Source organism: Strongylocentrotus purpuratus, unplaced genomic scaffold, assembly GCF_000002235.5.
Source record: "Strongylocentrotus purpuratus isolate Spur 01 unplaced genomic scaffold, Spur_5.0 spur5_scaffold_19, whole genome shotgun sequence".
In the NCBI taxonomy this organism is placed as follows: Eukaryota; Metazoa; Echinodermata; class Echinoidea; order Camarodonta; family Strongylocentrotidae; genus Strongylocentrotus; species Strongylocentrotus purpuratus.
In genome coordinates, this window is record NW_022145604.1 from 12371106 (window position 1) to 12393744 (window position 22639).

The window sequence follows — 22639 nt, forward strand, 5'->3', positions numbered from 1 at the left end:
AATAGTGGGATATTTTGCAAACTATCCCAAGATATCTTGGGATGACAAACCTGACCAAATATCCTTCTAATTGCTACTTCGGTCTGATGAAGATGCTAATTAGCTGGATAGTTTGCGATCGGGATAGTTCAAAAAGCTGGATATTTGGCAATCTCGAGATAGTGAAGACAGGCCTACTGAGCACTCTCAATTGCTTGTTTAATAAGCAGATGAGTGCTCACATGCACATGTTTACATTGTACTTATGTGTGTGTGAGCCGACAGAGGGTTTCCAGTTATTCAGGAAAATAGTGATGATGATAGTGAAGATGATGAGGGTAATAGCATACCTGCCAACCCTTCCAAATAAATCAGAATATTCTGAGTTTTTAAATATTTTTTTAATTGATTTTTTTTAATTGTTTTTTTTTGTGGATGCTCTAAAGCCAAACTAAGCTTATTTTATCATGTGCTGCGATTTGAGAGTTCACGTACATGTATTACGTGCCTTGAATGGCTGCATGATCAAGCAGCGAATTTGTATTCGCTTTTTGGTACAGATTTACAGCGTATTGCCAGTCACACTGCCGCTGCAAGTGCGATTCTTATTTTTGAAGGCATACCTTGCTAAAAATTCCTCATTCTTAATTTCAAATGTTGACACGTATGTGATAGTGATGATGATGATGGTGATGATGATGATGATGATGATGATCTTAAATCCCTTTTCTTTTCTTTTTTCTGTCATCTCTCTCTAACACTTTTTCTCTATGTCTCCCTGTCTCTCTCTCTCTCTCTCTCTCTCTCTCTCTCGCTCTGTCCTCTCTCTCTCTCTCTCTCTCTCTCTCTCTCTCTCTTTCTATCTATTCCATTTGTAGATGATAGAGACGGATGATGACTTCAAGGATATAGACGGAGGCTATAACTTCTTGATTGATTTCAGTGGTCTAGAAGCCACGTTCCCTACTGAGAGACCAAGCAGAGAGCATAATTACCTTGAGGTAATTGAATTTGAAACAGAAATAAAACCTAATTGGCAGCCTGAGGGCTAAATTACATTACTTTAATAGTTAGGTATAGAGAACCCGAAGCTGTGACACTATACAACTCTATTTCTAGAATTTCTCAATTTTTAGTTTTCATTTTCAGAAAGAGTATCAAAAATAATTTCCAAAATTTTGAAAGCCAATTGAATATGTTAAGTATTGGCTGAGATACGACCATCTGAATAATTTAATTTTTTTATTTGGGAATTGTTGGTTGAGAGTCCGTTATTTGAATGATGTATATGGTAATGATTATTTTCTTGAGAGAGGCGTTATTTCTATGTTGCTTGTCTCCACCCAGGTGTTCAATAGGTTCATGATAAGATGCAAAATTCAGTGTTGTTTGTTCAGCAGTTTGAGCGTCGTTTAAACGGGGCCTAGCTGGAATGCTCCCCAGGGGGTGGAGAAAATGCAAACATTTTGTGCGAGTAAGCCTGAAATCCAACGGCCGGGTCACTGATGTTAGTATTATTGCCTTAAAAGATATGGTAGATGTATTAGGTGCTGGGTAAACAAGACATATTGTTATTATTATTACAATATTATGGTTGGATGTGAAGTCTTTTTCTTTCATCGCCTCCTTACCAGATCAAGAATAGAATCGGAGTTCACAGACAGACAGTGTTGAAGGGGCTCTTCTGGGACGACCTGTACATTGGATTCAACAACCAAATCTCAAGGACTCCCGACACATTCCATTACCTGTAAGTATATGCAGTAGAAGAGAAGTGAATGGAGGATAGAGGGACCTGTGGATAGAGGGATGAAAGGAAGGATGCATGTCAGAATAAATATGGATGGATTGATGATGAGATAGATAGGACATGAATAGATAGGTAGATGGGTAGATGGACAGAAGAATAGATGGAGGGATTGATAGAGGATGGCTGGGTAAAAAAAAGATTGAAGGAAGGATGGATGGGTGGACAGATAGATGAATATGTGGATGGATGGATGGATGGATGGATGGATAGATGGATGAAAGGAAGGAAGGAGGCATGTCAGAACGAATATGGATGGATTGATGATTAGATAGATGGGTTATGAATAGATGGGTAGACGGACAGAAGGATGGATGGAGGGATAGATGGAGGATGGCTGGGAAAAAAAATAAATTGAAGGAAGGATGGATGGGTGGACAGATGGATGAATATGTGGATGGATGGATGGATGGATGGATGGATAGATGGATGAAAGGAAGGAAGGAGGCATGTCAGAATGAATATGGATGGATTGATGATTAGATAGATGGGTTATGAATAGATGGGTAGATGGACAGAAGAATGGATGGATGGAGGGATAGATGGAGGATGGCTGGGCAAAAATAAATTGAAGGAAGGATGGATGGGTGGGTGGACAGATGGATGAATATGTGGATGGATGGATGGATGGATAGATGGATGGAAGTAAGGATGCATGTCAGAAGGAATATGGATGGATTGATGATTAGATAGATAGAAAATGGGTAGATGGACAGAAGAATGGATGGAGGGATAGATAGAGGATGGCTGGGCAAAAATATATATTGAAGGAAGGATGGATGGGTGGACAGATAGATGAATATGTGGATGGATGGATGGATAGATGGAGGGATGGAAGGATGCATGTCAGAATTAATATGGATGGATTGATGATTAGATACATGTAGTTTGGTTATGAATAGATGGGTAGATGGACAGAAGGATGGATGGAGGGATAGATGGAGGATGGCTGGGCAAAAAATAGATTGAAGGAGGGATGGGTGGGTGGATGGATGGATGGATGGATGGATAGATGGATGAAAGGAAGGAAGGAGGCATGTCAGAACGAATATGGATGGATTGATGATTAGATAGATGGGTTATGAATAGATGGGTAGACGGACAGAAGGATGGATGGAGGGATAGATGGAGGATGGCTGGGCAAAAAAATAAATTGAAGGAAGGATGGATGGGTGGACAGATAGATGAATATGTGGATGGATGGTTGGATGGATAGATGGATGGAAGGAAGAATGCATGTCAGAATGAATATGGATGGATTGATGATGAGATAGATAGGAAATGGAAAGATGGACAGAAGAATGGATGGACGGAGGGATAGATAGAGGATGGCTGGGCAAAAAATAGATTGAAGGAAGGATGAATGGGTGGACAGATACATGTAGATGAATATGTGGATGGATGGACAGATAGATGAATATGTGGATGGATGGATGGATAGATAGATGGATGGAAGGAAGGAGGCATGTCAGAATGAATATGGATGGATTGATGATTAGATAGATAGCTTATGATTAGATGGGTAGATGGACAGAAGGATGGATGGATGGAGGGATAGATGGAGGATGGCTGGGCAAAAAAATAGATTGAAGGAGGGATGGATGGGTGGACAGATAGAAGAATATGTTGATGGATGGATGGATGGAAGTAAGGATGCATGTCAGAAGGAATATGGATGGATTGATGATTAGATAGATAGAAACTGGGTAGATGGACAGAAGAATGGATGGATGGACGGAGGGATAGATGGAGGGAGGCTGGGCAGAAAAAAAGATTGAAGGAAGGATGGATGGATGGATATATGGATGGAAGGAAGGATGGATGGGTAATATTAATAATAATCATAGGCATTTCTATAATGCCGTCTATCTAGAAATTCTATTCCGAGGCGCATTGATTATTACCCGGCTTTAGCCTACCTGCCATTACAGCGCTCTAGCATTTCAAGGAATTAATTCCTGCCAGGTAGCCATTTACCTCACCTGGGTCGAGTGTGGCAAATGAATATAAGTGCCTTGCCAAAGGACACTAGTGCCGTATCAGGGATCGAACCACGACCTTTGAATTTCAAGTCAAGTGCTTAAACCACTCGACTAAGACACTTCTACAGATGGGTGGACAGATAGATGAATATATGGATAGATGGATAGATGGATTTAGTTATGGCTGGATGGATGACTTGTTGGAAAGAAAGAAGGAAGGATGTTGATAGATGAAAAGACAGATGGATAGATGAATATGTGGATGGATGGATAGATGGATTTAGTTATGGCTGGATGGATGACTTGTTGGAAAAAAAGAAGGAAGGATGTTGATAGATGAAAAGACGGATGGATAGATGAATATGTGGATGGATGGATAGATAAATATGTGGATGGATGGATAAATGGATTTTGTTATGGCTGGATGGATGACTTGTTGGAAAAAAGAAGGAAGGATGTTGATAAATGAAAAGATGGATGGATAGATGGATTTTGTTACGGATGGATGGATGACTTGTTGGAAAGAAAGGATATGGACGTACTGTCATCGTAGTCGGATCTTAAAGTGACTCTGTAACATTACCACAGATTCTGAAACAAAATTCTGGATTTAGCTCATGCTGCAATCATAATTATAAAGCTTTAGGTCAGTCAAGAATCCCATGACTTTTACAAGCCGATCGCCTGTCTGATTACCAAGATATTTATGATTGTAAATCAAATTTTGTTTTTCTTTTTTTAAACGGTTTTTATAACACTTTAGTCTATTGGGAAAAATGAGTATGGTAAAACCGGTCACTCAAACATTTTTACTTTTTTGAGGCACTTCATAATCATTTTGAAGCTCAATTTTTTTCGGGCTTCAATATTACGCCATATCACAGACACTGATAACACATAGGGCCATACATCTCAGATTTAACGTTGTTAAACGATGCCTTTAAGATGTGCGCAAGGCATAACTCTATGTACGATCAGATGCTCAATATTATTCCCCCGATTTATCTTCCATGTTTAGGTTCTGGAACCACATGCAGATCTTGCTCCCGTTCGAGCCCCCTAATTGGGACGAGTTTCTGGACGAAATGAAGGCGAAGAACAGTCCGAAGAAAGATGTCTGGAAACCGTCTCATGCACAGATAACAAATGGTAAGTTCTGCACCTCATTAAAGTGATTTTGATTACGGTACAACTGTAGCTTTGTGAAATATTTATTTTTATTTTTATTTAATTTCTGACATTGATACAGGGTAGCACATTTTCGACAATAGTAGTGGTCTTCCATGAGGCCCTGTTTAGTAACGTCAAATCGCAATTATAACAATCAGGAATATGAACTCATAACAGTAATAAAACAAAGCACAGAAGAAAATGTTTGCAAAAATTCATTGTACAAATGTATTTCAACAAAATACTGTTGCACATTTGTAATATTATATTACATGGATTGATAGTAATGTTTTCGGGTGAAATATCATCATCAATTTATATGCTTTTATCTTTTCTTGATAGCATCATATAGTTTTGAAAGCTCTTAAACAAAGTAAAAATACACTGTACTTTTTTCCTTCTTTTTGATTTATTTGACTTTTTTCATCTTACTCTCTTCCCTTTCTTTAATCCTTCTTCCCAATTTCATTCTCATTCTCTCTTTATCTCTCTCCCCCATCTCCCTCTCTTCCCCCTCATCATCCTTCTCCCCCCCCCCCCCCTCTCTCATTCTATCTCTCTCTTTTCCTCCCTCCCTCTTTTGCTATCTCTCCCCCAATCTATCCCACCTAACTGTCGATCTTGTATCTCCTCTCTATGCACCCCTGTCTCCCTCCCTCCCTCTCTCCCTCACCCTCTCCCTCATCTTCTCCCTCACTCTTTCCATCCCTCCCTCCCTCTCCCCTCTCTCACTCCCTCCTTCTCCCCTCTCTCCCTCCCTCCCTCTCTCCTTCTCTCACTCCCTCCCTCTCCCACTCTCATTTCCTCCCTCTCCCCCTCTCTCACTCCCTCCCTCTCCCACTCTCTCACTCCCTCCCTCTCCCCCTCTCTCACTCCCTCCCTCTCCCACTCTCTCACTCCCTCCCTCTCCCCCTCTCTCACTCCCTCCCTCTCCCCCTCTCTCACTCCCTCCCTCTCCCACTCTCATTTCCTCCCTCTCCCCCTCTCTCACTCCCTCCCTCTCCCCCTCTCATTTCCTCCCTCTCCCACTCTCACTCCCTCCCTCTCCCCCTCTCTCACTCCCTCCCTCTCCCACTCTCACTCCCTCCCTCTCCCACTCTCTCTCTCCCTCCCTCTCCCACTCTCATTTCCTCCCTCTCCCCCTCTCTCACTCCCTCCCTCTCCCACTCTCTCACTCCCTCCCTCTCCCCCTCTCTCACTCCCTCCCTCTCCCACTCTCATTTCCTCCCTCTCCCCCTCTCTCACTCCCTCCCTCTCCCACTCTCTCACTCCCTCCCCCCCTCTCTCACTCTCTCACTCCCTCCCTCTCCCCCTCTCTCACTCCCTCTTCCACTCTCTCACTCCCTCCCTCTCCCACTCTCATTTCCTCCCTCTCCCCCTCTCTCACTCCCTCTTCCACTCTCTCACTCCCTCCCTCTCCCACTCTCTCACTCCCTCCCTCTCCCCCTCTCTCACTCCCTCCCTCTCCCCCTCTCTCACTCCCTCCCTCTCCCACTCTCATTTCCTCCCTCTCCCCCTCTCTCACTCCCCCCTCTCCCACTCTCATTTCCTCCCTCTCCCCCTCTCTCACTCCCTCCCTCTCCCACTCTCTCCCTCCCTCTCCCACTCTCATTTCCTCCCTCTCCCCCTCTCTCACTCCCTCCCTCTCCCCCTCTCTCACTCCCTCCCTCTCCCCCTCTCATTTCCTCCCTCTCCCACTCTCACTCCCTCCCTCTCCCCCTCTCTCACTCCCTCCCTCTCCCACTCTCACTCCCTCCCTCTCCCACTCTCTCTCTCCCTCCCTCTCCCACTCTCATTTCCTCCCTCTCCCCCTCTCTCACTCCCTCCCTCTCCCACTCTCTCACTCCCTCCCTCTCCCCCTCTCTCACTCCCTCCCTCTCCCACTCTCATTTCCTCCCTCTCCCCCTCTCTCACTCTCCCCTCTCCCACTCTCATTTCCTCCCTCTCCCCCTCTCTCACTCCCTCTTCCACTCTCTCACTCCCTCCCTCTCCCCCTCTCTCACTCCCCCCTCTCCCACTCTCATTTCCTCCCTCTCCCCCTCTCTCACTCCCTCTTCCACTCTCTCACTCCCTCCCTCTCCCACTCTCTCCCTCCCTCTCCCACTCTCATTTCCTCCCTCTCCCCCTCTCTCACTCCCTCCCTCTCCCCCTCTCTCACTCCCTTCCTCTCTCCAGGCAAGCACACTGTATATGCTGGTGGAGACAATGGACTCAAGAATGGAGGTCCCGGCGCCGCCAAGCCCAAGGGAGGTAACAAAGGGGACCTCATGAAATGGCTGGTCCCCATCGGCATAGCAGCCCTAGCTGCCGGCATTATGATCTGGAGAATGAAGTAGAGGAGAGGGAGCAGCGAAATGACACAGCTCTGCTGTTGATCGAATCTGCCCAGTGCATTTGAAACTAATAACAATAATAATAATAAAAATGGTGCTTATAAATCGCCTACCACCGAAATCTCTAAGAGCTATAACAAAAAAAATACATTGATAAACAATCACATATTAAACAAAACAAAAAATTACATATAAACCTGCAAATTACAATACATCTGAAATATACATCAATGTGAACAGAGTAAGTTAATCATCAAAAACTGTGACACGTAGCTTTATATATTATTATTATTAGTCCATCCAGCTTTGCAAGCTTAGGCAGCTGAGATGTAACATAATGAAACATCTATGGAAAGGATACATTGTGTATAAACATGTCCATATAAAGCAGCTTTGGGATATATAGGGTTTATGTATATTTAGAGTAGAGACGGGTTCTCCAGAAAGATATTTATCTCTATGTCTCTCCTTTTTATTCTTTCTCTCTCTGAAAAAAAACAAGTCAGTTTTCTACAAACCCTGAATCTGATTTCATTTTCAATACCAGGGTTTTCCGATGTTATCACAACAATAACTTGCATCATAATTACATCTACATCAATAACGCAGATCAAGAAATTTGTTCTTACTTGATCAAAGTAGCAGTTCACGTAAGTCTCCAATATCTATTCATGTTGCTCAGATTATATATATTTTTTACAGCATTATATAAATTAATTCTTGCAATCATATCATGTAATTGAGATCAATTGTGCTAAATCATGTTTATGCAAATTCCGTTTAATGTTGAGCCAACAAATATTTGTGATAGTCTTCTGAAAAATTTGAACAATGAAGGATACAGTGCATTTGAAATCTGGGGCCCGTTTCACAAAGCCTTTTGTCAATGACAAATGACAAAAATCAGTGACAAATCTACTGATAACCAATCAGAAGCAAGGATTTCAGTAGCTTATAACAAAAACTGTCATTTGTCACTGATGACAAGTTTTGTGAAACGCCCCCCTGATGAGAGCGAGATGGCCAGAAGGGCGTGTTTACTTTTGCAATTAGTTTATTGCCCTTCTGGCTTTGAGCAAATGATTTTTTTGTATAATATATGCAAGATCAAACAATTAAAGTCTACCAATCATCCAAGAAATAAATGATTTGTTAGAATGTATAGAACAAACCTCAATCAAACTTCACCTGGCATCCTGTAGGTGGACGGTAAAGGATTTTGTATGAAAAACAATACAGGATACCATAAAATGGCGTGTACGGTCCGACCTGGGTCCGACCTGGGTCCGACCTGGGTTCTGTGCGTTCCTTCTTCAATGCAAGCACATACCAGAGCTGCCAACTACTCCGTTTTTTCCTTCAAATACGGTAGTACATTTTTTTTGATAATTAAAAAAAAATCTTTTGTTTTTGAGGAATGAACATTTCTGCATTGGAAGTTTGTCGTGCATAGTTGTAAGTTTCGTTTTAATAAATTGCTTTTTTTTGCTTGAAATTCTTTTTTTGGGGTCGTACAAGGTTGGCAGCTCTGACATACCCATTGGGTCAACTAGTCCACTCAACAAGTTGATTTACTGTTCACTAAGCGTATATTTGTACATAAATGTCCATTTGTAGAAGTCAACATTGAAGTTATATTAGTATATGGACATGGAACCTTTATATTAAGAGCAAGCACATACAAGGTGGTCAATTAGTCTGCTGAACAAGTGTTTCAATGAATATTTCTAGAAGAACACATTTATATTAATAGGCTTAAGGATGTATAAGGATGTATAACAAGTTTTGGTGATTGGTAAACTATAAATGTATATGATGAGCGCTAGAAAGGCATTATTTCTATGTTTAAGTGCTGTAACATGTAATCAACAGCATTCTAGCTCTCGGCAGGTGAAAGGTCAATTTAATGTAGCCAGTTACTATAACAACAGATGGATAACTTTGACAATCTCCATTTTTTTGAACAATCATGTGATTATCATATTAATGATAGATTTATGAAGTATTGTATTATCTTTTCAATGCAGATTGAAGCCTGATCATGTGATTATCCTATTAATGATGGATTTATGAATTATTGTATTAATCATTTCAATGCAGATTGAAGCCTGATCATGTGATTATCCTATTAATGATGGATTTATGAATTATTGTATTATCTCTTCAATGCAGATTGAAGCCTGATCATGTGATTATCCTTAGCTATCAATGATGGATTTATGAATTATTGTATTATCTCTTCAATGCAGATTGAAGCCTGATCATGTGATTATCCTATTAATGATGGATTTATGAATTATTGTATTAATCATGTCAATGCAGATTGAAGCCTGATCATGTGATTATCCTATCAATGATGGATTTATGAATTATTGTATTATCTCTTCAATGCAGATTGAAGCCTGATCATGTGATTATCCTATCAATGATGGATTTATGAATTATTGTATTAATCATTTCAATGCAGATTGAAGCCTGATCATGTGATTATATTAATGATAGATTTTATAAATTATTGGTATAATCATGTCAATGCAGATTGAAAAACTTGTCGGTATATTGGTGAATGTATGATTATGTTTCTAAACACATATTAGATAATTGGATTTTGACAATATTTTTAGTAACGATTGATCATGTTTTTGAGCTGTGAATGATTCCTTTTACAAATATACTTGATCAGGTATTGTAATAAGACATTAAATCTGTGCACAGTGTAAAAACAGAAATGTTTGCAACCTGAAACTTTGGTGATTTGTAAACAACAGAGATTGAACAACAAGAAGCTTTCCAAAATCATCACAAAATTGGTTCAGTTGTCATTTGAGATTCAATTACTAGCATCTTGCAGCACGAAACTTTCGTTGATCATAACCATCATTGATATCTGCGAGTGGGTACGCGTGTATTAACTCACCAAGACTACTCAACAACGGTTTATTGTTTACTGAGAACATATTAAAATTGCAGTATCCCTTTGTAGGAGTAATTTTTGAAGCTCATTCATACTTTGAGTACTAGCAAGTCTTCAAATGTGTTATCATTTAGCACCGTATACGGTGGGCGTATCTCATTTACTTCCATCAATATTAGGTGCAAGGAAGAAAGCGAAAAAGGCTTCAAGTCACACGTCTTCATATCCTTCTTATGTATATATACATGTACTTCTACTTCTATTCTGCTACTTTTCAAAGCCTTTTCAGCATCTAGACATGGACATCTTCTTTTTTTTTGTTCCATTACAATGAAGGTGCAAGAACTACCAGGTGCACATGTTATGTAGTGTTCATGAAAGTGCTCTTACATGTACTATGTGATTGTATGTTTGTTCCGCCCGCATTATTTGTACTCTATTATGTACTCAGATATCCGTTTACATCGAGATGTTTAGCCTGCCGTTATATTGTATTCCAAGTAAACATACTGTAAAGTTTGCAATTTTGTTAAGAAGTTGATTTTTTGGCATTGACTCTGAAGTTGATCATTGATGGTGTAGGTTTCTTCTTTTTTTTAAAATGTTAGCCTAGATGTGTGTGTGTGTGTGGGTGTGTATGTGCAATGTGTTTTAGTTTATGTCCTTCTGATAAGGAATTCATTTAAAATAGAAATCAGCAACACGTACCATTCTTCCATCCATTTGATTTTGTGTTTTGTTTTTTTAGTTACCGTAAGCTGCAGGCATTCATTCCATTTTTAACTGCATTTTATTGTTTTCTCTGATGTATAAAGTAAGAGTTGTTATTTATTTTCATTGTGAAAATCAACCAGGAAATCTGTGTTGGATCAAAAATGAAGATAAGAATAATGATATTCATATCTGTATATCGCTTAGTTCTAAATTTCAAAGCACTTTACATAGTACTTTGTGTAATTGTTATGTGCACACACAGACACACGTTCATCGGTAATTCAACTAATTCTTGTGTCAACTAATTCTGGTGTCTGCAAATTGCAATGAAGTGCACATGGATACTGACTTTAATACCATGTGGCTTTTGATAGTCACATGTTCAATTATAATTTACCATAAGGTTCATTGAACGATCTAGGGGAAATGGATGGTATTTGATTCCACTTATATTAACCAGTTGACTTCCGAATTGTTTGATTGCCATAGGCTTAATACTGGAGCCAGCCGGTATCGAGAATCGATGGGTTGATGATGTGAATTGTGAAAGTCTGTATGAAAATCAGAGTGTTGCGATTGTAAGAGGATAGCAAATTGATTTCTTCCTTGGAGAAACATACCAGCTAATGTTACCACAGGTGCGTATGGAACAGATGGTCTCAAACAGGCACTCAACCTTGATCGATACTCAGATTGTGGTTTGGTATCCAATTACAATGCAATAGGCTATTTTGGTATTGTAATCAAATTGAATGCATACATCTTTGTAAAGTGCCTCGTTACAATTCATCTCTTACGAAGAGTAAATTTACTTCAATAGTCAGAATGCAGATTGCATACATGTACATAAGCTGTTGCTATTTAGGGCAGACATGGCTAGAACGAAAAATATGGTAAACCAAAATTATGTGACAAATTCAGACAAATTAATTTCTTTTCTTTTTTTGATGTTGACTGAAATTTTATATTTCTAATTAAACGACATAATCTGCAGAAATATTTATTGATTCGCAACTAAAATGCATCTTTTTCTATTACACAATTATGTTGTCACATAAGTTGCTGTGTCCTATTTATTATATCAAATCGCTGATGAATATAAAATCTGAATAAATTCAATTCTTGTTTTGGATCTGAAAATGTTACGTGTAGTACCAAAAATAAAGTAATCCAAAGTCATGCTGCTTATATAAGTTAGACATTAATTTCTTTTTTGTTTAAAATGTTGACTGAAATTTTATCTTTCTATGTACATGACATAATCTGTAGTGATATTTATTGAGTCAGGACTGAAACTCGCCTTTTTCTATAACCTAATCATGTTGTCCCATCATTTGCCGTGTCATATTTCATACATACTGTATGTGTAGATCAAAATCACTGATGAATACAAAATCTGAATAAAATCAGTTCTTCTGAATTTATCGTGTAATGTTTTCTCTTGAGTTTATCTGCTATTACGCACTTGGCTGATTTGACTTGTTTTTTGTTCTCACTCTTCTTGTTTTCATCAGTTTTCGTGTATCATTCACTCCGCTCTTCCCAAGATCTTTTAGTTTTCCTTTTCATCATTATTTGAAAAATTAATTGCACTGTATTTCTTTCTTTAGGTATATTCTTGTGTTCCCATCATCATCATCATCATCATCATCATCATCATCTCCTCCCCCTCCCCCTCCCCCTCTTTGGGGGTGTAATATCGAAGCCGTAAAAAAATTGCGCTTCAAAATGATCGTGAAGTGCTTCAACAAAGTAAAAATCTTTGAGTGCCGATTTTACCATACTCATTTTCCCCAATAGACTGCAGTGTTATAAAACCTGTTAGAAAACGAAATATAAAATTTTGATTTCCAATCATAAATATCTTGATAATCAGACGGGCGATCGGCTTGTAAAAGTCATGGGATTCCTGACTGACCTTAAGGTAATTACATGTATGATTGCAGCATGATTGCAGCAAATCCAAGATTATGTTTCAGAATCTGAGGCAATAGGCCTTCTTTTCTTTCTCTTTGTCGCCCATCTTATCAATTCATCTTCATCTTTCCTCCTTGGACTGCTCTCTCTCTCTCTCTCTCTCTCTAATCTTCTCCTTTATCCCCGTCACTTTTACTTCCTTTCTTACTTCATCATCTCACCTTCTCTCTTTTCTTGTAACTCTTTTTTTCTGAATTCCATAATCTTCTTTTCTTATCGGTATTCAAAGACAAATGTACCGTTGAGCTTTGCGAATTATTGTGGCATCCACAGTGAAGAATGTCCAATGGTTGAAAATTGTAGCCCTCCATAAGGCCTTTAAAAAAAAGATGTTGTATTGCCCTTTGCGACTGACCCAAAGATCTTGAAATCTCTGGTTGGCTTTTTTTTTAAATTCTTTTTATGTAACCGTTTTTAGAAAAAAAAATGTATTAAAGCATTCAAAACTGAGAAATATCAGCCCAGAGGGCGTAAACAAATACTTACATTTTTTTTTTTAAATCGTATTTCTGACCGACCGACCGACCGACCGACCGACCGACCGACCCATGTTTTGGCACTTAAGTGCAATACAACATCTTTCTTTTTTTTTAGGCCTAATTAGTACAAACATGAGGCTTAGAATTTCCTAAACTTTCATCATCAAAGTTTTCAATTCACTAACATTACTAAATCAATAAGCCTTTTGCGTTACACATTACGGTAAGCTACCTAATTAATGAGAAAAAAAATACAATTCAGAGAGAGAGATACATCCAAATGCCAGTCTTATTTATTTTACTTCAAAGAGAACACATAACACCTAAATGCTATACAATATATACATGCACATGTACATGGCAAAATCACATACATGTAAAGGAGGCTAAAACTGCACATGGAATTTCAATGGTGCAAGAATGTTCATGAGCATTGTACAAACAAAGCATATCCGTGATATTACAGGGTAAACTTGTCAATAGTCGGGTTTAGCATACATGTTTAGCCGACGGATAAACAAAATTGCCCTCTGCACTAAGAACAAATAGCAAACTGGAAGGAAGAGAAGTTCCCATGAGCATTACAACATTCATATTTCATATCTGGACAAGTATCCCCCCCCCCCTCTTCCTCCTCCCCTTCCTCTGGATAACTACAGTACCTAACCCCTAGGACAATTTAACCCCATATAAAAAATATTTAAAAAATCCCCCAAACAGTATTTTCACAGAAAAAGATGTGAAATTGCAGTGAAATTCAAATGCAAGTAAATTTTCCCACTCTTTATTGAACAGATTTGATAAATTAGGCCGTCTTTCGGTACATTGTACACCATAAATATATGGCTTCAGTTTAATAGGTATACATTGTACAACCTATATGAGCAGATGTTCATTGCATGTATTCATATTAAATTGCCCGTTTTAGATGACCGTGATTATTTTGTGGGAGAGAGAAAAGTTCTGAACACTTAACACCTGAAAGATAACTTTAACTAGCAGTACATCTACTGGTACCTAATATCTATTCATACTCATTTGCATATTTCTTTTTTCACTGGTATAGATTTATCCTGCACTGGAAACAGTCTTGAAGCCTTTAAAGCCTGTCTGCACTAGTTTGGCCAGGAGGGATTAGACCTCCCTGCAAGGTCACTGACAGGTGGTTATCTCATCAAATCAGCTCTCAATTATCATACAAAAAAAGGGGATTATGGGGGACCAATGGTCACCACTCAGGCATTGTTAGCTATATCTAGGGCGCAATTACCTTCAAGTAGTGCAGTCCCGCTTAATATATCTATCCCATGAAAAATACTGTGTGGTACAGGGAAATTATTTGGGTAGCATATAATGTTAAATCCACATGATGACAAGTTTAAAGTCACTATTCTTCAATACAAATTCACAATTTTTTTTTTAAAGCATGTCTGTCCATGCACAAATATTTTATTCAATAACGTTACTTTTTAACCTCGAAAGAATTTGAGCAAAAGAGAGAAAAATCCCAGATTTGCCTTACAATAATAAATCCTGACTGGAATGAACTTAACAAAGGGTATACAGAGATGCTTGGTTACACAGGCAGTCAACTGGGACTAAATGCTTCATCTGAATCAACAGTCCATGACGGAAAGGGCGTTATTGTTTGCACAGTTGTATAAATAGGCAATACGTGACTGATCCTCGGTCATGCGTTTGCACTTCAATTCAATCAATGACAATCAACTTTTATTGGCAGGTATTATTCACAATAGTGCGATCAATGGGACCATTTATAGAGCGTTCCTCTCTTCCTCTCTCTCTCTCGCTGGGCTAGCGTGAAGTCTTTTGTCAACAGATCTCTTTTAGAATTTTATCTTCTCTTTTTTTCTCTTTCTATATTGCTCGCTCTATCTGTTCCCCCTGTCTATTCTTTCCTCTCTATTTCACTCTCCCTCTCTCCCTCTGTTTCTCTATCCTCCCCCTTTCTCTCTCTCTCTCCCTCTGTTTCTCTATCCTCCCCCTTTCTCTCTCTCTCTCTCTCTCTCACTCTCCCCCCTCTATCTTCTTTATCAGTTTTTCTCTCTCTCTCTCTCTCTCTCTCTCTCCTCTCTCTCTCTTCTTTCTCTCTCTCTCTTCTTTGTCTCTTTCTTTCTCAGTTTCTCTCTCTCTCTCTCTCTCTCAGGTAATGTGAAGACAATTGACACTGTTTTTCATGTAGACCTTCTCTTCTTTCTCTCTCTCTCTCTCTCTCTCTCTTCTTTCTCTCTCTCTCTCTCTCTCTCTCTCTCTTTCTCAGTTTCTCTTTCTTAGTTTCTTTCTCTCTCTCTCTCTCTCTCTCTCAGGTAATGTGAAGACAATTGACACTGTTTCTCATGTAGACCTTCTCTTCTTTCTCTCTCTCTCTCTTCTTTCTCTCTTTCTCAGTTTCTCTTTCTTAGTTTCTTTCTCTCTCTCTCTCTCTCTCTCTCTCTCAGGTAATGTGAAGACAATTGACACTGTTTCTCATCTAGACCTTCTCTTTCTCTCTCTTCTATCTCTCTTCTTTCTCTCACTCTCTCTTTCTCAATCTATCTCTCTCTCCCTCCCTCTCTCCCTCAGGTAGATCTTCTCTTCTTTCTTACTCTCATTGAATCTCTCTTCTCCCCTTTTCAAATCTTTCTCTCCAAAAAATCACTTCATTCCATTTTCCACTCTCCCTCTCTCTGTTTCTTTTTCTCCATCTTCCTGCTCCTTTTGTCCATCTTCAGACATCGTATCATTCTATTAACTTCCACTTGTGTTTTCTCCACCTACGACAAAATCAGACTAACTTCCACTTGTGTTTTCTCCACCTACGACAAAATCAGACTAACTTCCTTCTCCTTCTATCCATCATTCAAAATGTTATCATTCTATTCTACAAACTTTCCATTAGTGTGATCCCCCTCTCCCTTTTCCTTCTATCAATCATTAGACATAGTGCCATTGTGTTCCAAGTACTTTCCACTTGTATTTTCTCCATCTACATCACTGTATTCCTTCTACCTTCGTTCCTTCTCCCTCTATCCATCATTCAAAATGTTATCATTCTCTTCTACAAACTTTCCATTAGTGTGAACCCCCTCTCCCTTTTCCTTCTATCGATCATGAGACATAGTGCCATTGTGTTCCAAGTACTTTCCACTCCTCTTCTTCTCCTTCTTCCTTCTCCTCCATTTTCCTTTTGAGCATCTTGAGACATTTGTTTCAAGAAAATGTCTACATGTTTTTTTTTTTTCTGTGAACCCCCTCTCCCTTTTCCTTCTATCGATCATGAGACATAGTGCCATTGTGTTCCAAGTACTTTCCACTCCTCTTCTTCTGCTTCTTCCTTCTCCTCCATTTTCCTTTTGAGCATCTTGAGACATTTGTTCATTTCTGTTTCAAGAAAAAGTTTTTCCTCCCTTTGTAACTTTATCCTCCCATCTTTCTTCCCATTCCTCCTCCTCCCTTCTCATTCCTTCCGCCATATCTACACATTCGTTCGTTCTTTTCCAGGCTCCATCAATCTGGTTTTCCGCTAACTCCATCACGGTCCCATCTTCCTTCTCCTCGTTACGCATCCTTTCATTCCGTTCCGGGTACTTTCCACTTGTGTTTCCTCCCTTCTTCGTACATCTTCTTGAGCTCCGTCTCCCATTCTTTCTCATCCTCTGTGGCTGCCTTCAGGACCAGATACTTCTTGTAGAGCCGCATGGCAGTGTACGCATCTTCAATGCTGTCGTGGGTTTCTGACTGGATGTTCGTTCCTGAGAAAGACATGTCAAAGCAGAATGATTTTAAAGATAAAGTAGAGTATATATATACCCAGGTCGAAAAACCAGTTGAAACCAGTAGGCAACTGGTCAACTGGAACCAGTTAAAACCAGTTGAAACCAGTACATTCAACTGGTTTTTAATATGGAAATTGAAACACAGCTACAGTGTAACTGGGACTAGTTAATTTACCAGTTGAAAACCAGTAGATTTACCAGTTGATATTTCCAGTTGATTTGAAAATGAGACCAGTTGAGACCAGTTCAAACCAGTAGATACCAGTTGGAAATCCTTACTGGTTTCAACTGGTATCAACTGGAATATTTATTATGAAATATGATTCTGAACAGAAAATGTCTGGATGCAATTGGGAAATGGTGGTTTTGTAGCTGACAAGAATTGATGTATATGCAGAGGTTTTGGAATGTTCAAACTGAAATGTAAATTACACAATCTTGCTGTAAACCACATACACAGTAATTAGTGCATGGGACTACACACATGTGGCATGAAAGTTTGGTCCAAACTTTTGAATTGCTTATTGTCTTATATCAAATATGAGGGCATTTGAAGAGCAATAATTTACAGGGGACATTTCATTTATGATATTCTTCCAAACTGACAGAAAAAGAATGAGAAAGTTTTTACAAATTAATCTCCAGCTTTATCAAACCCAACCTTCTCTTTAACCTTGTTAAGGCTCATTCAGATGTGACGTGCTAAATCGCCGCAAAATATCACATTTGATTGTTTTTTAAATAAAAAATGAAATGGAAGCTCTTATTACCAATCATGTGAAAGAATATGTTTTGACTAGTACATGATGATACAACTTTTGCTGAGAAACCTACTTATTGATATATTTGGTAAATTATTATTTATATTTATATTTGGACCTGATAGATATCGGGCACGTGTCGCGTAGTCCCGTATACATCTTTATGTGTACAGTGCTTGTAACTTTACCAAGACTGGGCCAAATTTCTTATCATTTTGATGATTCCAGAACCTTGCAGTACACACCAATACTTATACATGTATGCCAGATGATGAACCTTTTCTGATCAAATCCACAACGTTTCTTTCACAATGCAATCGCATGACCATAACTGGGGCGGTATTCTGAACCCTGTGTTATCTCTAATATTGTTGTATCTTTGAAGATAAGATAAAGTTGGTATTCTGAACATTGTTGTGACTTTTGTGTTATCTTTTGTTGTATCTTTTCTCTCATCTCATTGGCCGCGCCTGCGCTCATAATTTGGTGCGCTTGTAATTGTGCGTATTATTAATAAAGTGGCGTTTAATCCTCATTTGCATATGCGCACGAGAGATAATATGTCGAGATAGTTGGTATTCTGAAAGTTGTTGTATCTTTTATCTTATCTTATCTTGCATGGTATTTACAATAATACTTACAACAGGTAGGGGGTTGTTGTATCTTTCGTGGTGATATAATAGCGGCATTCTTTCTTGCCCAGAACCAACTTAGTGCCAATAGACAAGTTAGAAAAAGGTTGTGTGTTGACTGGAGACATCAAAGATGAGAAATTTCTAAGAAATTACATGCTAGGATATGACGATTTTAATGCTCTCAACTCTGTGATGTCTCTTGAAAGCGTGACTTGTCTTTATGATCCATGTGCCACATGCTCAGCGCATATGAGGACGCGCATATATAATAAGCACTCAAATAACTAATTACGCCAAAGATTAGTATGCGCGAAGATGTAGCATAAAGTACTCCTATTGGTTGACCTACTTATCATGCTTATATAAAATAGATTTTGATTGGTAGGGTCCATAAAAATGGGTGTGTCAACAGTGGTCAAAGATAAGATAGAGGCAGTCCTTCAAGAGATAACACAGGGATAAAACAATGTTCAGAATACCAACTTACAACAATATTAGCGCTGTGTTATCTCTGGAAGATACAACAAAAGATAACACAATACTTACAACAATGTTCAGAATACCGCCCCTGGTCTTTATCTTTAACAATGTCAAATCTGAAATGCATGGCGCTACGTGTTATCAACATCTGTGATATGGTGTTATATTAAACCCTTAAAATATTGCGCTTCAAAATGATCATGAAGTGCCTCAAAAAATTTAAAATCTTTGAGTGACCGGTTTTACCATACTCATGTTCCCCAAGAGACTGTAGAGTTATAAAAAAATGTTTTTTGAAATTTTGAATTCCAATCATAAATATCTTGATAATCAGACAGGTGATTAGCTTGTAAATGTCATGGGATTCCTGACTGACCTAAATTTTTATAATTATGATCACAGCATGAGCTAAATCCAGGATTTTGTTTTGAATCTGAGACAAAGATACCCAATCCCTTTAATAATTCTGTGTTTTAACCCTTACTGTACTGGGCTATTTTGAGCACCCCGTGACTGGGGGGGGGGGGGGGGGGGGGGGGGGGGGCCTGGGAGGCCCCCACCTATGATCTCGGCCGTCGAAAGTCCGATGAACACGAAAATGTGCATGTTTGTAGATATTTACGTAAGGAACAAGATGGAATAATTAGTTTTTTCCTAATATGCAATTTTTTGTCGTTATAGCATAATTAATTATGCAAAATGCTAATTTTATGCATTTTACAGAAAACTCTACAAATTTGTCTGTAGACTTTTGAAGAATGTTGAAAATGTAATGAATAAATGTTTCCTTCATCTCTAATCAATGAGGTTACCTTATTTTTATGATATTTGAAAATGCATAGGTTAATTTGCATAAATTATGAATACGCATTCATGAATATCAAATCTGGAAATATACAGGGAACTAGAATCATTACAAAAATTGTCAGACTCCACTTTTTAAATGCTAATTGAAACTCATAATTCATATGAAACTTCTTTTCTAACACAAAATAGTTATTTTGATGTAATTAATAATGATAATTTATGCAAATTTGATGCGTTTTTCAAATATTTATTTTCTTTTGTATTTTATTGTTTTTATTTCTAATGTATTCTTTTGTTCTGGAATACATCAAGTTACTTTGAGAAACATATACAAGCAATTTGATATCAATTCATATCTCCCAAATACATTTAAACCTGTATTGTACATGAATATATGCAATTATAGCATATTTGCGCCCTCTATATAGCAAACAATGCCTAATTGGTGCCTTTTGGTCCCTCATGATCCCCTTTTTCTTATGTTAATTGAGAGCTGATTTGATGAGATAACCACTTGTCAGTGACCTTGCAGGGAGGTATAATCCCTCCTGGCCAAACTAGTGCAGACAGGCTTTAAGATACATAAATGTGATGTGTATTGCACTTTAACATCAGTGTAAAAACTTTAAAAACGTTGCAGTGTTGCATCATATGTGAACGGAGCTTTCGAGAGGATGATGGCAGTAACTCACCAAGGAAATACCATGCAAGGAATTTGAGGGAGACGATTCTCTGCTTGGGTAGATTGTAGAGCGCTGCTGTATCGACAACCTGGCGATGGTCCACCTGCAAGGAACGATACAATAAATAGTAGCATGTTATTGAAACTTTGTGGAAACTTCTTCATGTCGCTCTATTTGTAACATAAGAAACAAAAGGAACCAGATTCGTTGAATTTCTGTCCTGTGTGTGTGTATCTGGGTTTTTACAAACGTGTATCGATCAGATTATTTACGTCTGGGGACCGACTTTTACTCAGTTTCGAACCTGCGTCCTCGGCTGAATCAGTTTGTAACTTCCACTGTTAGCTGGATTACAGGCGCAAGCTACAACGCCTAGTTCTGTCCTCGCAGGGCAATTAAACTTATGTACCGTAAGTATATCTGAGGGGACATCTATCCCAAATGGAAGCAACTGAATACTATTCAAACAGGAGCGCCAGGAGTGTCAAGTCTGACAGACATGAGCGCTGTACAAGAACCCACTGTTATTATTATTATTAAACAATGTCTGTAACTACTAAAGACTCACCAGAAGGTTGATGACCCTGAAATCTTTGCGCAATCCGTGACCGACGAAGATGGCTCCCATGTCCAAGAGGTAGCGAAGCTTGAGGTACGTGGCCTTCAGGGTAGTGAGGTGCTTTGAGGAGATCGTAGCGTCGAGATCACCAGGCTTGATGCCTGAGAACCGCGTCAGATAGTCCACCACCTGTAAACGAATAAAACAGTAGTTTAGGGCAAATTCAGTGGCTCATTTTTGAAGAGCTCGCTTCCAAAAGGTACTGCATCCATAAATCCAAGTTATGAGAAGAACACAATTTTTTAATTATCATAGTTAGCAATGTCAGTTTGGAATGATACTTCGGCTGATTATACTATTGTATGATACACAATTATAAAACTCTTTTAATAAATCGAAGTCAGCGCAAATATTTTTTATGAATTTTTTATTTTTTTATTTTTGTGGGTGTAGTACCTGTACCTCTTGGAACCGAAATTGGATGTAGTACTTTTTTTGGAACCGAAAATCTTGCATATTGTATGCAAGTTACAATGCACAACTTAAATGGATATAGTAACTTTCGAAATCCAGCTTTTTGGAAGTGCAGTGTAAGAGGCTGCTGGAAATGTGAACATTAATGCAAAAAAAAAAAAAAAAAAATTAAAATTAATAAAAATGGAAGTGGTACCTTTTGGAACTGTGCTCTTCATTTCTCAAAGCGGACTAAATTTAGTCTAGGTTTAGGAGGGTATATTCAGTTTTAAGATTTATGGACCACCAACCTCCTCATTTGTTTAAAAAATCCCGGAGAACAGTGTCAACTAGTCCACCAATTGCAAACAATATTAAAAGTCATTTGTAACATTTTTAAATTTAGTCCATCAGATAAGGGTTCCAAGCAGAATTAATGGAAACAAAAATGTATTGCTCCGTATCCCTCACCTGTTCCTGTGTGGAGATATAGTCATCGATGAAGGGCTCCCCCTCTAGCTCACCTTGCCCTCTCACGCAGGTAATCCTAGCCACGGCCATCTGACTGGGCTTGATCGTAGATCGTGTTCCATCGCTCCGAATCTCAGCCTCTTCCTGGTGGCGCAAAATCAAATTCTTTATTTAATAAGGGGATGAACTAACGTCCTTTGGCAAGACACATTATTATCATTGTCATTAAAAACTGCAATGGAAATAAATAGTACTAAGTAGTTTATGAGATGCAAAACAATAAAGTGATGGGGAAGAATGAGGAGTTTACTACCATCAGCCTATCCACACAGGGGTAAAATTCATCATATCAAAAGCTGTTTAGTTCAAAGCTCTTTAAACTAATCAGCTTTAAAGAATTTTTCCCCTGTGTGAAAGCAGGGCATAACTTTCTACATTATGGTGATCATCATCATCATCATCATCATCATCATCATCAACCTCAACATCATCATCATCATCATCACTATCGTCATCATCACCATCATCATCATCACTATCAACCTCATCATCATCATCATCATCACTATCATCATCATCATCATCATCAACATCACATCATCATCATCAACATCACTATCTTCATCATCATCATCATCATCATCACCATCTTCATCATC

At 38.7% G+C, this 22639-nt stretch overlaps 2 protein-coding genes across 3 annotated transcripts in view; one reads left to right on the forward strand and one right to left on the reverse strand.

Moving 5' to 3' along the window:
* LOC586677 (cytidine monophosphate-N-acetylneuraminic acid hydroxylase) overlaps positions 1-12319 on the forward strand; it is an 81490-nt gene extending 69171 nt beyond the window's left edge. The window contains exons 14-17 of the mRNA XM_030990320.1: positions 858-980; positions 1614-1729; positions 4787-4917; positions 7114-12319. Of these exons, the coding sequence (XP_030846180.1) occupies positions 858-980; positions 1614-1729; positions 4787-4917; positions 7114-7274 (531 nt within the window). The 3' untranslated portion in view covers positions 7275-12319. The remainder of the gene's footprint in view (positions 1-857; positions 981-1613; positions 1730-4786; positions 4918-7113) is intronic.
* A 3331-nt stretch (positions 12320-15650) lies between these two features.
* LOC585674 (PAN2-PAN3 deadenylation complex catalytic subunit PAN2) overlaps positions 15651-22639 on the reverse strand; it is a 39149-nt gene continuing 32160 nt past the window's right edge. Inside the window, exons 23-27 of one of the 2 annotated variants that reach the window (XR_004064938.1) lie at positions 21981-22124; positions 21066-21245; positions 20507-20600; positions 16172-17107; positions 15651-16129 (exon numbers count right to left, since the gene is read on the reverse strand). Coding sequence is in view for 1 of the 2 variants with exons in the window: in XM_030990321.1 (XP_030846181.1) it covers positions 16926-17107; positions 20507-20600; positions 21066-21245; positions 21981-22124 (600 nt within the window). In the remaining variant the exon portion in view is untranslated. Of the gene's footprint in view, positions 17108-20506; positions 20601-21065; positions 21246-21980; positions 22125-22639 lie in introns of both variants that reach the window. The other variant, XM_030990321.1, reaches the window with a different exon arrangement.